The sequence below is a fragment of the Vombatus ursinus genome, unplaced genomic scaffold (assembly GCF_900497805.2).
Source record: "Vombatus ursinus unplaced genomic scaffold, bare-nosed wombat genome assembly UNPS02014797.1, whole genome shotgun sequence".
NCBI classification, from domain to species: domain Eukaryota; kingdom Metazoa; phylum Chordata; class Mammalia; order Diprotodontia; family Vombatidae; genus Vombatus; species Vombatus ursinus.
The window spans coordinates 17,769,386-17,786,125 of record NW_020954575.1 but is presented as its reverse complement, the minus strand read 5'-3'; the positions used below and the strand labels follow the sequence as shown (position 1 = coordinate 17,786,125).

At 41.0% G+C, this 16,740-nt stretch overlaps 1 protein-coding gene across 1 annotated transcript; it reads right to left on the bottom strand.

Annotated features, from left to right (window-relative positions):
* Positions 1 to 6,231: 6,231 nt before the first annotated feature.
* LOC114049215 (keratin, type I cuticular Ha8-like) lies at positions 6,232 to 16,472 on the bottom strand. The gene is made up of 7 exons (XM_027870411.1): positions 15,975 to 16,472; positions 13,667 to 13,749; positions 11,558 to 11,714; positions 10,029 to 10,190; positions 9,803 to 9,928; positions 7,886 to 8,106; positions 6,232 to 6,657 (listed from the first exon to the last, which is right to left on the bottom strand). Exons 1-7 carry the CDS (start codon positions 16,419 to 16,421, stop codon positions 6,531 to 6,533), a joined length of 1,323 nt encoding a protein of 440 aa, XP_027726212.1. The 5' UTR covers positions 16,422 to 16,472; the 3' UTR covers positions 6,232 to 6,530.
* Between the last annotated feature and the right edge of the window lie 268 nt (positions 16,473 to 16,740).

The window sequence follows — 16,740 nt, the reverse complement described above, 5'->3', positions numbered from 1 at the left end:
CTAGGTGGCACAGTGGATGGAGCACTGGCCCTGAAGTCAGGAGGACCTGAGTTCAAATCCGGCCTCAGACCAAACACTTGATACTTACTAGCTATGTGACCCTGGGCAAGTCACTTAACCCCAATTGCCTTTAAAAAAAAAAAAAAAAGATTATTTAATAGTATCCCAATGGGATTTTTTTTGTTTTTTCTTTTTTGTTCAACTCTCTACCTATCTTACTGATAAGTTCAAAAGAAGTGACAATAAAATATGCTTTAAAAAAACCTATGTAATTACTTAACTCAGCCCTCAACGAATCCAAAATAGAATAATGTCCAATATTAGTTTTTCTGCTATTTTTAATTTTTTAATAAGGAGGAAAGAGTGCTATGCATCATACTTAGTGATTCTTGCAGGCCCTCTTTGATTTTTGAACATGAAAATTAGTTTAAAATAGAGGAAAGGGCATCCACCATGTGGTATGGGAAGAGAGTATGGATATGGAAACAGCCAAAGAACATTGAAGAGATGTGCTGGCTGGAGCAAGGGGAAGGGGAAAGGAAGGAGTTAAGCTTTATTAAGTACCTAATATGTACCAGACACTATGTTAAAACACTTTAGAAATATTATCTCATTTGATCGTCTCAAAAACCCCAGGAGTTAGGTGCTATCATTATCCCCATTTTACAGTTAAGAAAACTGAGGCAAAAAGAGATTTAAGTGATTTGCCCAGAGTCACACAGCTGGAGAGTGTCAGAAGCTGGTTTTGAATTCAGGTCTTCCTGACTCTGGGCCCAGCACTCTATCCACTGTGCCACCTAGCTGCCAGAGTTAGAGGAAGGGAAATCAGGACTATGTGAGGACAGAGGGAATTAAGCAACCTAGGAATGAATCCCAGCTCTGCTAGTTACTACCTTGTAACTTTGAGCAATGTCATTCAACTTCTCTGGACCTCAGTTTCCTTAGCTATAAAAATGGGAGTGATGGATTAAAATTATTTCTAAGGACTGAATCATACCTACAAGCAGGAACAACCTGGAAGAGTAGCTTAGAGGGAATGATCAGGAATGACTGCACACATATTTCAGAACTAGGTAAGGAGACTGTAGAAGGCTGGAGTGGTTTTGTTATCATGGTAGGCAAAGAAGCTAACTTCCTACCCAGTGCTGGTGCATCAAATTGACTGAAAGATAGGAAGGTGAAGAGCCAGTGATATGGCACAAATCTGTATCATAGAAATTAAATGGCTGTGTACTCAACTTGGTATTTTATTGTTGGGCTGGGAAGGGGACAATGTTAGACTTTCAGTCAGGAAGACTTGTGTTTAAATCTTGCCTCTGGTGCTTATTAACTGTGTGACCCTGGGCAAGTCACTTAACTTCTTGAAGCCTCAGTTTCTCCATTTGTAAAAAGGAGTAAATGGAGAGACCTATAGTATCAACTCCACCAGGGTCAAATTAGATAATGTATATAAAGCACTTTGCAAATGCTAAACAAATGCCTGCTGCCATAATGGTGATGATGATGATGATGATGATGATGGTGATGGGAAGGTGAAGAACTGGAAAAATCTTTTTAACTAGAAATCATAGTCAAAATTTTAGCAGTGGACTTAGAGAGATGTACTTAGAGACTACCTAGTCCATCATTTTAAAGGAGAGAAAACAAAGAGCCAGGAAGGGTTATATAACTTACTGGCACTTTTAAATTGGTGATCTCCTTAAATCTTAGAAATGTTTTTCCCTGTGAAATTTTCCAGAGCCACAATATCCCAGAATCTGAAAATAGGTATAAAGGTGGAATAATGCTTAGTTGCCCTTTCAGTGAATTCCTTACCCTTTTTCTCCTACTCTTCCCCTCCCCCTCATTTTCAGTATGTTTAGTTTCAGCAGAAGTAAAGAGTAGAGTTATCATCTTTGGCTATTCAGATACTAGCTGGAGAGTATACAGATAGTTTACAGATGATAGTCAACTGGTCACCAGTCATTTATCAAACACCTGCTGTGTTTCAGGAATTCTGCTAAGTGTTGGGGATATAAAAAAAAAAAGCAAAAGAGAGTCCCCGCCATCAGGGAGCTCACAGTCTAATAGGGTAACGCTGAGGTAAGAGAATGAGAATTTATATGATGTCTATTATCTGCCACATGCTGTTCTAAGCACTTTTTACAAATACTATATTATTTGAGAGAAGACAGCATCATGCCATATGAGGCTGGTTGAAGGAACTGAGAATGTTGATCCTGGAAAAGAGAAGACTCAGGGAGGAACATGATAACTTTCATCAGGTATTTAAAGAACTATCGTGTGTAAGAAGGACTAGATTTGTCTTGCTTGGCCACAGAAAATAAAATCAGCATCAGTGACCATTGCATAAAAGTAGATTTGGGACTAGTATAAGAAAAAAACTTCTTTAATTATTTGTTCAGTTGTTTAGTTGTGTTCAACTCTTCATGACCCCATGGACCATAACACACAATACTGTCCATGGGTTTAGTAGGGTTTTTTTTTGGTAAATTCAATAATTACAGTTGCCCAAAAATGGAACAGGCTACCACAAGAGGTGTTGGGTCCTCCCTTATCAGAGGCATTCAAGCAAAGACTGAATGACCAATTTTTTTTCTTTATTTGGGCTTTTTTATTTATACTTGATGTCAGTCATCAACAAGACAAGATTAGAATGCATGTTGGACAAATGATTTTTAGTAGCATAAATTTAAATTTGGATTCCTAATAAATATATATTTTTCATTTAGTATTTTATTTTTCCCTAATTACAAGTAAAAACAATTTTTAACATTCATTTTTAAAATTTTGAGTTCCAAATTCTCTCCTTCCCTTCTCTTCTCCCTTCATTGAGAAGGCAAGCAATTTGATATAGGTTATACATGTGTAGTCATGCAAAAAATATTTCCATATTAGTCATGTTGTAAAAGAAAACATAGACTAAAAAAAAAAACAAGAAAAAATAAAGTAAAAAAATATGCTTTGATATGTAGTCAGACTCCATCAGTGCTTTCTCTGGGGATGGATAGCATTTTTCATCATAAATCCTTCAGGATTGTCTTGGATCATTGTGTTATTGAGGATAGTTAAGTCATAAACATAGTACAATATCACTGTTACTTTGTACAATGTTCTCCTGGTTCTAGTCATTTCACTTTGCATCAGTTCATGTAAGTCTTTCCAGGTTTAAGAAATATATTTTAAAGGTGCTCCCTAATAATTATCAGAATCAGAAACACACTTAACATGCATCTTTAGGGGCTCCTTTTCTCATGAATTCCCAGAATTGACCAAGGCTACATAGTTAGTTGTTATTCCTATAGTTGGATGACCACTTCTTAAATATATTGTAGAAGGAATTCTTGTTCTATTAAGGGTTAAAATTGGTGATCTCTGAGGTTCTTTTCAACTCAGATTCTGTGATTGTAATTTCTTATTTATAGAAAACAGAGCTCTGAGCCCCCAAGAGGGAGTAATGAATTTTCAGTCGCTATATCCTTCTTTGCTGTACAACTACCAAAGTTCCTCTTCTCTCAAAAAAAAAATCAGTATTTCTTTCTAGAGCAGGACTTTTTAGCATGGGGTACACAGACTCCCAAGGAGTCTATAAGTAGATTTCAGAGGATCTCTGAACTAGGATAGGAAAAAAATTATATCTTTATTTCCATATTATTGGTTTCTTTGCAATCCTATGTTTTATTTTATGACCTTAAAAACATTATTCTGAGAAGGGGTCCATAGGCTTCACCAGACTGCCAAAGTGGTGCATGACACAAATGAGGTGAAAAAAACAACTAAAGTCAGGATACTCTAGTGGTTATGGCCCCTCTTCCTGCTAGGGAAACTTTGGGCAATGTGGAATTCATTTGCTGTTTGCTTGCAATCTTGCCCCTTCAGCTGAGTTCTTATCTGGCTGTGCCATTCACTTGCTACGTTCCCTTGGACAAGTCAGTCCTCTATGGGGTTCAGTTTCCTGCTCTGTAAAATGAGGCATATGGTCTAGATTTCTATTGTCCCTTCTAACTCTAAACCTGTGATGCTATCACCTCCCCTAGCTCTCAGCCCCCACGCATGGATCTGACTTGGGGCAAGTCCCCTCCCCTTACAGTCTATGTTTCCTTCTCTGTGAAGTGAGGGTATTGGACTAGATAAACTGTCCGATCCTTTCTAGAAACAGCATACTATGCTTCGACGAGACTGTGAAAACCCATGGAGCAAGCATGGGCAGTAAAATGAACATGCATGCCAAATTCCATGGAAATATCCCTCTGTGTATTGTTTTAATGCCAGGGAAATCCGCTGTATTTTATCTTTTAGGCCTATGCTGAATCTTTCTTCTAATCTACTTCCCAAAGTATGTCATCAAAACTCCAGTTGATATGTTTGGGAGGTGGGAGGGGGTATATTTAAAAAAAACTGTAGTGGAAACATTGGACTTGACCTGGAGAAATACAGGTCAGTCACTTAATTCATACTAACTCATTTTAGAGTGACATGGGAATCTCTTCATTCCTCCATTGACTCACTCTCTCTCTTAAATGAGAATAATCATGTTTACCTAACAGCTGTGTCATAATGTTGGGAGGATGAGTGGGTTCCTTTGGATAAAAGCTTTGAACTCAGATGAAAGGAGCTATTTAAGTACAAAGGAAGAGGAGTGGTTTATTTGGATGCTAAATTAAGACTATTTGCAATTATTCATTCTTGGTGGGAGTTTCAGGGATCTGTCATCGCTGTTCCAAACACCTGGGACTGGTAAACGAAGCAAAAGTCCAGCAAGTGGCAAGACACAGGACCCTGCTGGAGTTTTCCCAAAAGGCCAGCAAGTCCTAAACACTGGTCCCAAAGTCTCCCAAATCAACTGTATCCTATATCCATTGGCCAGAGAGAATTCTGATGTTTGTGAGTCTTCCCTGGAACTGAAAACCTGGATGACCACTTGAGATTCCCCAATAGGCATTGTTCTATGATTTTGTGTGTTCATCTATAGCCACAGCGGTTGATCTTGCACATGAAAGATATTCAATAAATCATAATCCCACAGGGATTTCTAAGCAAGACACTGTAATTAGAAGGCACAAAAAGCAATGGTCAACCAAAAGGAAGGAACTTCCAGGGGAACATTTCTAGACCATTTACCCCTTGAAAGTCATTGTTTCAAACACAACTGTGACCATAGAGCAAGAAGACCTGATTCATAGTGGATGGCAGCAGAAGCTTTGGGGGCTCCTCACTCACCTGCTTTAAGGCATGGCCTAAAAGAGCAGGACAGCTATTGAAAAGGTCCTGGCAAGTGGAATCTGAGAAATATTTCTACACAAGTGGACTAAAGGGGGCCTATTTGGTCTGACAGACTGACAGAGACTAGTTTACAAAATTGCTGAATTTGCGAGCTACAGTCTATTGCCTACCTCTACAAGTACCTTCTCTACAAAATACAGGGTAAGCCTTTGCTTAAACATCTCAAGTGAGGAGGAGCCCATCACCTCTTAAGGAAATCTAATGAACTTTTGATCATTCCAATTGTAAGGAAGATTTACCTTAAATCAAGTTTAAATTTGCATCTTTGTAATGGCCACCTATTGCCATTAGTTCTGCCCTATAGAGACAAATGGCAGCTAGGTGGCGCAGTGGATAGAATGCTAGGCCTGGAGTCAGGAAGACTTATCTTTCAGAGTTCAAATCTGGCCTTAAACACTTACTGGTTGTGTGACCCTAGGCAAGACATAAATCCTGTTCGCCTCAATTTCCTCATCTGTAAAATGATCTGGAGAAGGAAATGGCACACCACTCCAGTATCTTTGCCAAGAAGACCCCAAATGGGGTCACAGAAAGTTGGATACAACTGAATAAGGATGTTTGCCCTTCCTGTAGGGTATCTGCACCATCAGCTCAGTTTGCCAAAGCTCCCAGCATTACTATGATAATCCTGAGTTTGCACTTCCACTGCCCTGACCTGAAGCCCCTTCTGCCAGGATTCATCTTAGTTAAAGAGAAATGGGTCCCCTCTGTATAATGTGTTACCATGGCCACCACATCTTTTTCCTGCTCATTTCTGACAGACTTTGACACCTATATTCTGGTGCCCTGCACCAACAAACACTAACTTTATGGAAAAGCCCACCAATCCCCATGTGGCACCTCACAGGCTCACACAACAGTTAATTACTTAAGGTCAATGAGGACTAATGTAATTATGCTATGGAAAAGAAGTTTATTAACCAATAAATAAAGATTTTTGATTGCATCACAGAAGACAAGGAAATAGCAAAAAAGAGAAAACATGAGGCTGGATATACCCTGAAAGTAAACATACATATAAATGTAGCCTAGGATAAAGGTATCCCATATTAAGGGGGAAAATATTTCAGACTTTAAAACACAAGTCAGTTATGTTGCCTCATTCAGGTTGATGGGAAGGCTGAAGTCTCAGAGGTTCTTTAAGTCAGAAGGAATAAAATGGTTCTTTTAGTGGTCCATGGGAAAAGACCCTAGGAGATGAAGATTTTTCCATAGGGCAGTATGGTAGGCTGGTCAGACTTTCAGCATCAAGACGAGCAAGGACCACAGATAGATCGTGGGGCACTGGGAAGACAAGGTTTACAGGGTGTGCAGGCAGCAGGAGGTGGACAAGGGACACAGGATACGGGGTTAGCACATGGGTTGCAGGGAAGCCTGTAGGGGGAAAAGTGGTGTTAAACATTTAGTTGTAAAACAAATGGAAAGTTAAAACATTTAGAAATCCTAGAATATCAGGGCTAGAAGAGAACTTAGAAATCAACTCATCCATCCCCCTATTTTTACAAAGGAGGAAACTGAGACAATGAGGAAGGGAAGTGTTTTGCCCAAGGTCTTATAGATAAATAGTGGCAGAGTCAAGTCTAGAATCCAAGCATCCTGACTCCCAACTGGTATCTGATTAGGAAGATAAAATGGGAAGAGAGACAGAGTCAGAGAGAGAGAGAGAGAGAGTGGCAGAGCCAAGCCTAGAACCCAAGTATCCTGACTCCCAGTCTAGCATCTGAATAGGAAAATAAAATGTGAAGAGAGACAGAGACAGAGTCAGAGAGAAATAGACAGAGACAAAGACAGAAACAGATACAAAGAGAGACAAAGAACGAGAGACAGAGAGGAAGAAAGGAAGGAAGAAAAGAAGGAAGAAAGGAAGGAAGGGAAGAAGGAAGGAAGGAAGAGAAGAAGGGTGGGAGAAAGGGAGGAAGAGAGAGAGAAAGAATGAAAGAAAAAGAGAGTCTCAATCTAGTGGGAAGAGAATGGGGCTGGGGCCTGGGCCACTAACTGTATCATTCATTCTATTTGTCTCAGTTTCCTCACCTGTGAGATGGACATAATACCTGCTCTATCTCTCAGGGTTACTAGAAACATAAAATAAAATAATACATATAAAAAATTTTTGAAAAGAGCTTTTTTAAGTATTACAAAAATATTAGGCACAGTTATTGCTATTTATCATTGTTGTTGTTGCAATCCAGTATAAATTTACCAAAAGCCAAATAATGCTAGCCAGCTCTAATTCACAGTATTCCAATTTGCAAGGGAGAATCATGATTCCTTGTTCAGTCAGTCAGCAACAGGAAAAGAAAGCTTTTTTAAAAGTTATGAATAGAAAAAAATGCTGGATTTGAAGTCAGATAACCTGGGTTCAAATCCAAGTTCTGCTACCTGATGTGTGTGACCTTGGGCAAGTCACATAACATCTATAGACCTTGGTTTCCTCACTTCCTCATTTTAAAAATATGCAAGTATTCAAATGACCTCAATGATCCCTTCCAGAAGACAGTATTATTACTGTAAGACCAGCCCCACAGATACCACATAAATGAACATACCCTCTTTTGTGAATGTTGCTTTGAGATCGGCCACTCTCTACACAATCCATACTTACTTGCAGTCTTCGCTCTCCAGCAGATTTCTATAGGTGGAGATCTCACACTCCAGCCGAGCTTTGGCATCTAGGAGCACCTGGTACTCATGGTTCTGGCGTTCTAGGTCAGCTCGGATCTCAGCCAACTGCTCCTCTACGTTGCCGATCAGATACTGCATCTGGGCCAGCTCCGTGCTGTAGCGAGCCTCAGATTCACACAAGGAGTTTTCCAAACATTCTTTCTGAAATGAGAAGGAACAATGAGACATTGGCATGTTCATGAGCCATTTCATACATATTATCCCCACTATTCCCATGAGATAGGTACTGAGGGCATAACTCTCCCTATTTTTCAGATGAGGAAAGCTCAGATCAATTATGTGACTTAATACACAGGGAGTTAATGTCACAGGTAGAATTTGAACTTAGCACTCAATCTACTGTACCACATACTGCATTTCCAATTAAGAAAAAACAGCAGTCTCTGATTCAGCCAAAATCTCAGGCACTGTCTCAGACACAGAAAAGGGAGAAGTAAGTCATTAATAGAAGAAGCCATCTGCTCCCACACTCTGTTTCTGTGGTAACCTCCATCTAATCCCAAAATATTAGCAAACTCGTAGGGAATTAAGAAGCAATATTGTACAGTGGAAGAGAGCAATGCCTATGGAGTCAGAAGATCTGAATTCAAGTTTTATCTCTATGACTTAACTATCTGTTTGACTCTGGGCAAGTCATTCAACCTCTGGTCCTCAGTTTCCTCATCTGCAAAATGAGGAAGTTGTTGTAGATGGCCCCTGTGGTCTCTTCTAGATCTAAATCTATATAGTCTTATGAAGGTAACCATGAAGCAATCTGGTTTCCAATTTTCTCAGGCTTGTTATGAAGATCAAATGGCATAATGTAGGCAAAGTGCTTTGTAGACTCTGAGTGCTCTATAAATGTCTGCTCTATAATTCAGCTGGAAGAACCCTGAGTCTAAGCCTGCCTTTCATCATAGACTTTTAAGATAATGCTTCATAGCACCCTGCCAATAAATATTACTTCGAAGCATATATATTCATTCATTAGAGGCAGCATGGTATAATAAGTGCATAAAATGCTAGACTTGGAAAAGAAAGATCTAAGCTCACATTCTGGCCTCTGACACTTGCTCAATCTCAGTTTTGTCATCTGTAAAATGGATATTACAACACCTGTTGCACATGAGGATGAAATGGAATGGAATGACCATTAATTAAGCACCTGCTATGTGCCAGGCATTGTGCTAAGTCCTTTACAAATGTTATTTTGTTTGATCCTCACAATCCTGGGAGGTAGGTACTATGGTGAGCCCCATTTTACCATTGAGGAAAGTGAGGCAGGTAGGTTAAGTGGGATGTCCAGGGTCACACAGCTAAGAAGTGATGGGATTTGAACTCAAAACTTCCTGACTCCATGCCCAGCACTCTGTCCCTGCCTCCAACCAGCTGTCGATCAAATTAGCTAATGGATGCAAAGTACTTTGCAAGCCTTAACTTGCTCTAAATATGTCCATTATTCCACAAAAACGTAGTTCCTTGATGGCAGACACTCTCCTTCCTTTCTTTTTTCTCTGTCCCTAGCACAGTCCCTTTTCTCTAGCAGGCACTTAATAAATAGCTTGTTTGTACACAATCCTTTGTTTATTGTCTCCTCCATTAGATCAAAGGCCCCTTGAGGGCAGGCACTGTCTTTTTCTATCCCCAGGCTTAGCCCAGTACCTGCTACATAACTGACTGACTGAACTGGATATTCTACAGACGTTTTTGTTTTTTGTCTTTTTAAGAACATTACTCTAAAGGAGATAGAGGTGAGGTTTGAAGTGATTACCTGTTTTAAATTAGGGAATTATTCAGTGCAAGGGAATAGGGAAAATGTACTGAATTTACCATATAAGAGTTGGGGGGGGGAACCCACCAGTTTGTGCTGAGCCTGGAGCTCAACCTCCAGAGCGTCCACTGAGCGTTTCAGCTCCAGAATCTCGGATTGGCAGCACTGTAGCTCCTCCGAACAGGACATCTCCTGCAGACTGATGCCCTCGCTCTGAAACACAGTAGAAGACAGAGGACAATGACAGGGTCAGTTACAAGTACCCTCAGGAAGCCAGCAGCTTCCTCCCAACATTGAGCCCCACTGCCCTCACCTGAGCCAGGAACCACTGCTCCACATCATTCCGGTTGGTCTCCACCATGGCCTCATACTGGCACCTCATCTCACCCAGCACCCGGTTGAGGTCCACAGGTGGAGCCATGTCTAGCTCAATGCGGAGCTTGTCTCCCAGCTGGCATTGCAGGTTGTGGACTTCCTGGAGAAAGAGAAAAGCAGAATATCCAGTGTAAGAAAGGTCATTCTATTTATAGAAGCCTCTCTTGCCTCCTGGGGGCAGCATGGAAGAGAGAAAATCCTCCTAGGGACTGAAGAGCTCTTACCCAATATTTGTGATAGGAAGAACCTGCTTGGAGAATTTTAAAAGCTATCAAACAAGTTTGTGGCCAGCGATGGGCTTACAACAGGGGCAGAGGGGAATCTTTCTACCTAGGGGTTCTATAGTTGCCTCCCACCCCAGACTACAGAAACACTTTCCCTTCCAATGCTGTGATTTGGTTAGGAACTGCTTGGGTGACCCTACCACGCCATACTATCTAGGCACGGCAACTTCCAATTTCAGGCATAAACCAGGCAACGTCATTAACTAGATCTGACAAAGCTTGGCACTAAATGGAACAACCTCTTTACTGTTCATGGGAACAATGTTAACATACAAGGAGTAGGTAGACAAAGACAAGGAAGCAGCAATCAGGTAGAATCCAGCAAAGTAAGCCACCTGGGCTGAAGCACCAGCTCAGCTCCTAAATGACCATCCATTTTGCCTCAAGTGATCAGTCACACCAGGATGGTTTTATAATGTTACAGAGGGATTATTAGTTATTATTGATGTCACTAAAACACAGCATGACATAGAGGAGAGAGGGAAGGCCTTGGTATAAGTCAGAAAGACTGGGTTCAGGTCCCCACCTCTAACTCAGATTGGCTGGTGTGACCACGGCCAAATTCCTTAACTTCTCTGTGCCCTGGGCAGCTAACTCTCTCTATTAAGTTACAGAGGAGTTGCTGATGTGCATGGCTGGAGAGAATGTCCACACTGGAAGTTCTCTATATGGGAGAATTCACAAGCCCAGCTGAAAAATGACATCATCACAAGACAGTATATGTCCAAACAGTGTATATCCCAGTATATACTCTGAGGCATGGTCTCCCACCTCCTCAGTCCCTTCTTGTCAGTGATAATGGCTGATAATAATAATAACAATAATAATAATAGCTAATAGTTACATAGCACTTACTATGTGCCAGGCACTGTATTAAGTGCTTTACAATTATTATTTCATTTGATCCAAATAGATTATAGAGTATAATTTAAAGAAGCAAATCTTTCCCAGGGCATTGGGAGGATAAAATCTGATCCCATTTGTGCTCTGCAAACCTTTAAGCACAATTTACATAATGCCTTAAGGCACTATATAAGGTACTTAGGCTTTATACTTTAGCAATTATTATTTGACCTTCAGAGATTTCTTCTAGTAAGGAAGAAAGCCTCAATTTTTCCACCCAAATGAATGGATAGCTTCAAATAGCCTCAGCTCAGGGTCTGTGTTTGATGTGTACCCCTACCTGCTCATGGTTCTTCTTGAAGCTCAGCAATTCTTCCTTTAGGGACTCCACTTGGGCCTCCAGATCACATTTGGCCAGAGTGAGGTCATCCAGGTTCCTGCGCAGGCTTCCAATATCAGCCTCCACCAGCTGACGGAGAGACCGCTCAGTTTCATACCTTTCAACATGGTGGAAAAGAGGAGTTCATAATATGTATACTCAGAGAATGGTAGAGATGGCCCTGGATAGTCAGCATGTTTGTCTTAGCCTCACTGGTTTTCTCCATGTAAGCTTTATTTTTGGTTTTACTTATTCTGTAGGTTTGTCACCAGCATGCCCTACAGGGTACAGGAGCTCCCCAAGCGGCTGACCCCCAACACACCTCAATACTCACATGGATCAAGAAAGTCCCATCTCTGATGAGAGATGACATGGTTCAGAGCAGGGGTCCTCAATCTGGGGGTCACAGACCCCCAAAGAGGTCCATGGATAGATTTCAGATGGATTTCAACTTGGGTAGGAAAAAGAACCTCTCACTGAAATTTAGCATTTCCTTCCATTATGAATGTAGGCAACAAACTAGAATAGTATTAGGCTTCCCTAGACTTGCCAAAGGGGTCCATGACTCAAAAAAGGCCAAGAACCCCAGCTTTAGAGGGGAAAGCAACAATCGTATTTGCAAAGGAATTGAACTTTATTCCCAGCTCTGCTCCTCACTGCTGACATGACCTAAAACAAGTCAATTAACTCTGAGTCTCGGTTCCCTCCTCATTTAGACTGCATGGTTTCTAAGGTCCCTTCCAGTTCTAGATCTCATGATTTTTTGGGGGAATCAGAACTCAATCTCATAAATCATAAGGATCATGGATTTAGAGCTAGAAGGAAATTTAGAGGTCCCCAGGATCAACTCAGCACAGTGGAGAGAGCACTAGGCTTGGAATCAGGAAGGCTCATCTTCATGAGTTCAAATCCAGCCTCAGACACGTGCTAGCTGTGTGACTGTGGGCAAGTCATTTAACCCTGGTTGCCTCAGTTTTCTGATCTGTAAAATCTAGAGAAGGAAATGGCAAATCACTAACTGTGTGATCCTGAGCAAGTCACTTAACCCTGGTTGCCTCAGTTTCCTCATCTGCAAAATGAGCTGGAGAAGAAAATGGCAAACCACTCTAGTATCTCTGCCAAGAAAACCCCAAATGAGATCACAGAGAGTTGGATACAACTGAAACAACTGAATAACAACAACAAAAGATCAACTTCCTCATTCTACATATGAAGAAATTGAGTCCCAGAGAGATTAAATAATTTTCCCAAGGTCACACCAAAAGTAAGTGACGAAGTCAGATTTCAAACTCAGGTCCTCTAGTTTCAAATCCAATACTCTGTTATATCATATTGAAAAGAAAATTACTTTCTTTATCTCTAGGAAAGAGAGATATACCTATGATATGCAAGAGGATCAACACTAATCCCAAGTCAGGGAATGAGAGAATATGGAATGAGAGAATATATTGGAAGGGAACTCAAAGATTCTCTAGTCCAACCCACTCATTTTACATAAAGGAATACCAAGGCACTGAGACAGAGACTTGCTAAGGTCTTGCTATAAAATGGTAGGTCAACCACGACTAGATTTGGGGTCTCCTGACTCCAGCATTCTGTCCCCTCCTGTCATTGTCCCTCCACGAGACCTTTGTCAGGTTGCTCAAACTGCCTGTACTTAACTTGCCACATTTGAAAGGTAAGAAAGGAAATTTCTGTCACCTTGGTTGTTACTAATGTGACTTGCAAAATTATTGGCCAAGTCAAGGGAGGCAGCCTACATATAAAGGGGAGAACTGAGAGATGAGAGCCCAGAGCCCTTCTTGCTGTCTAGTCAAATGTCATTAAAGAGTCTCTGGGTCTCTGTTTCCTCCTCTGTAAAATGAGAAAGGACAGTGAACCATCTCTAAGATTCCTCCAGCTCTGACAGCCTCTGACTGCTTTCCAGTTCTTTGGGTTGGCGTGTTATTTTGTCTCCTGCAGTAAATGTTGCCTTCAGACCTGAGTCAATTACGTTCCAGGCCAATGGGGCCAGAGAAGAACAATGATGTTTTCTGCCTCCCCTCCTCTCCCTCTTTCAGCCCAACTCACTTGGTTCTGAAGTCATCAGCAGCCAGTTTGGCATTGTCAATCTGGACCACCAGCCTGGTGTTCTCGGACTTGGTACACAGGATCTGGAGCAGAGGTGACATGGTTGGTCTTACATTGTGTCCAGACCTGAAGCCTTAGGTATGAAGCATTCATGTTTTCATAAGTTTCACACGCTGTTCTATAGCATAATCTCTCCCATAGGCAGTTCAATTCAATTGCACAAACACTGAATTGCAGTCAAAGTTAATTTGCCTCATTTTTCCTGGCATACTTGGCTGGCACATAGTAAGCACTTTATAAATTTTAGCTATTATTGTGGTTGTTAAATTCACAACATTCCCTCCACCAGAAATGCCTACCTTTCCATTTTTGGCTGTTGAGATTCCTCTGACTTTTGAAGTCCCAGTTCTGATCCTTATCTTATAAGAAGTGATCTGTTCCTCCTTCCTGCTCAAACCTCTCATAGCATGTGCCTATGCATTTGTCACATTCTACCCTCTCCTATACTTATTAGTGTGACCGTATTTGCCATTGAAGCTTCTAAGGTCCTCGGGGCAGGGACAAATTCATTTTGTAACCCCACCCCCTGCCCTCCAGCAACAAGCTCAATGAATTGCCCATAGTAGGTGCTTAATATTTGTGGAGTTATATTGCAATCCTTTAAAACTATCTTCTTTTATTTACACCATGTATTGGGGACTGAGCCACATGCACTGTGGAGCTTCTGAGAAAATGAACATTGAAGGACAGATGTAATAGGGCCCCAAGATAAAATAGAAACATCTGGACTTGGATTTTTTAAATGTTCACAGTGTGGCTGTAAGTGACCTTTCTAGGCTTGCTGTGTAGTGTTCCCCTGACTATAATCTGCATTCCAGCTGAAAAGTCTATGTTCTGTTTCCCAAACTTGGTACTCCATCTCCCACCTCCACCCCTTTCCATAAATTGTCCCACCCACCTAAAATGCACTTACCTTTACCTCTTAGAATTCCTAGTTTCCCTCAGCACCAGGTCACATTCCATGTATTATCAAAAGCCTTTCCTTATCTCTTCAGTTGGCAACTAAATAGAATGCTGGATAGCATGCTGAAGTTAGCATCAAGAAGACCTGAATTCAAATCCTGCTTCAGATACTTACTAGCTATGTGAACCTAGACATATCATTTAACCTCTCAACCTCAGAATCCTCATCTGTAAAGTCAGAGTGTTAGACTAAAGCCTCTAACGAAACTTTCAACTCTAAATCTCTGACCCTATGCTCCTCCCTCCTCAACTTAAATTGTATATATAAATCTGCTTATATGTTGTTTTCCTCTAGTAAAATGTAAATTCTTTAAGAAAAGGGAGTCTTTTCTTTCAGCTTTATATCAATGGAGCCCAACACAATTCCTTACACATAGTAGGTATTTAATAAATTGTGTTAGATTGGATTGAGTTGGAAGAAAAAATAGGAACAATAGTTTGTTCCTTTTGCATCACAAAAAAAAAATGATGTTGTTGTCTTTTCCCCAAGGAATAATTGTAATGGATATAATACATTACAACCACTATTACAGCTAGTGCAATAGACTTGGATGGAATACCATATTTCTCAGGATATAGGTTGCACTCCTGAAATAGAAAAAGCTTCCTCATTCTAATTTACCAAGTTCACCAAGAATCTACTCTTGGCCTCTCCAGTTTGAAGGGGATGACCATTTGGAAGATACTTGTTTCTTCTATCCCAGGTTTAAGCAAAATGGCCTTCTGAAACTGGGCTGATGGCACATAAATTTTGTGGAGATGCCCCAGGTCAATGGAGATGAATTAACATAATCCATGAGTCCTCTAAAAGTCCCAGGATCTCAGGGTTGGAAAAGACTTCAAAGACCATCTTGTTTAAACTGTACCCAGGCAGAAACACCCTCAACAAAATACCCAATAAGTGGTCTTCAGTTTCCAATTGAAGACCTCTAGTGATGGGGAACCCACTGCCTCCTGAAGCATTGCATTCCACTTTTAAAAGTCTGTCCTTCATTCTAGTAGAAATCCACTTGTCTGTGATTTCCAGGCCTCTGACTTCAATTTCATAAGTCAAACCTTGCATTCCTTCCATGACATAGACAAAATTTTCAAGAAAACTATAAAATTTAAGGTTCATTTGTATCTGATTTAAGAGTGCGGAGAACCCTGAATCTAGAATAACAGGTGGGCTCTTTCTGTTTTATGCAAAAAAATCTCCTTTCACAAGTGAATATATGATTTAGCAATATTTTTTCACACTACGGTCTGAGACCCTGAAATCCAAAAGCACCCCCATAAATATTACCTTCTGCTGGAGCTCCTCCACAGTCCTGAAGTAGGACTGGTAATCTGGGCACACAAAGGAAGGCTGGCACTTGCTCCATTCTTGAATCTTGGTCTCCAGCTCTGCATTCTCCTGCTCCAGCTGACGCACCTTCTCCAGGTAGTTGGCCAGACGGTCATTCAGGAACTGCATCGTCTCCTTCTCATGGCTATTCAAGAAGCCTTCACCAGAATACCCACAGTTCCCAATGTTGGCAGGAATGTCGAGGGTCCCAGGTAAGGGGCAGGCAGACCGACAGCTGTTTGGCAGACAGAGGCTGGGTCGGCCCAGAGAGGTCGTTCCAACTCGGGCTCTGTTGTTGTGAGCCATGGTTGCAGAAAAGCACATGGAGGCAGCTTGAGGTTCCAAAAGCCTCCCACTCCTGATGGAGCCTGAAGAGCCAGATATTCTACAGAAGTTGGCAGTCATGGCAGTAGAACAGAGGTGTTGGGTTGTCTCTAGGTTGTACTGAAAACTGAACAGTTCCTTTGTCCCTAAACCTATGTATATATATACTCCTGGCAAATGGATGTTGGTGCAAGAAACTGGCATTCCACTCAGTATTTATGTTATTATACAATCTCCTGATTAGTCAATGATTTGGTTTCCTATAAAGAGTTAATTAGACCATAAAAGATATTTTGTTTAATATAGAACTCCTTACTACCACATGGCCCTAAAATTTATGCAAAAACCCCATTCTTCAAAGACTTATAAACTCAACATCCCAAATTCAGTAACTTTGAAT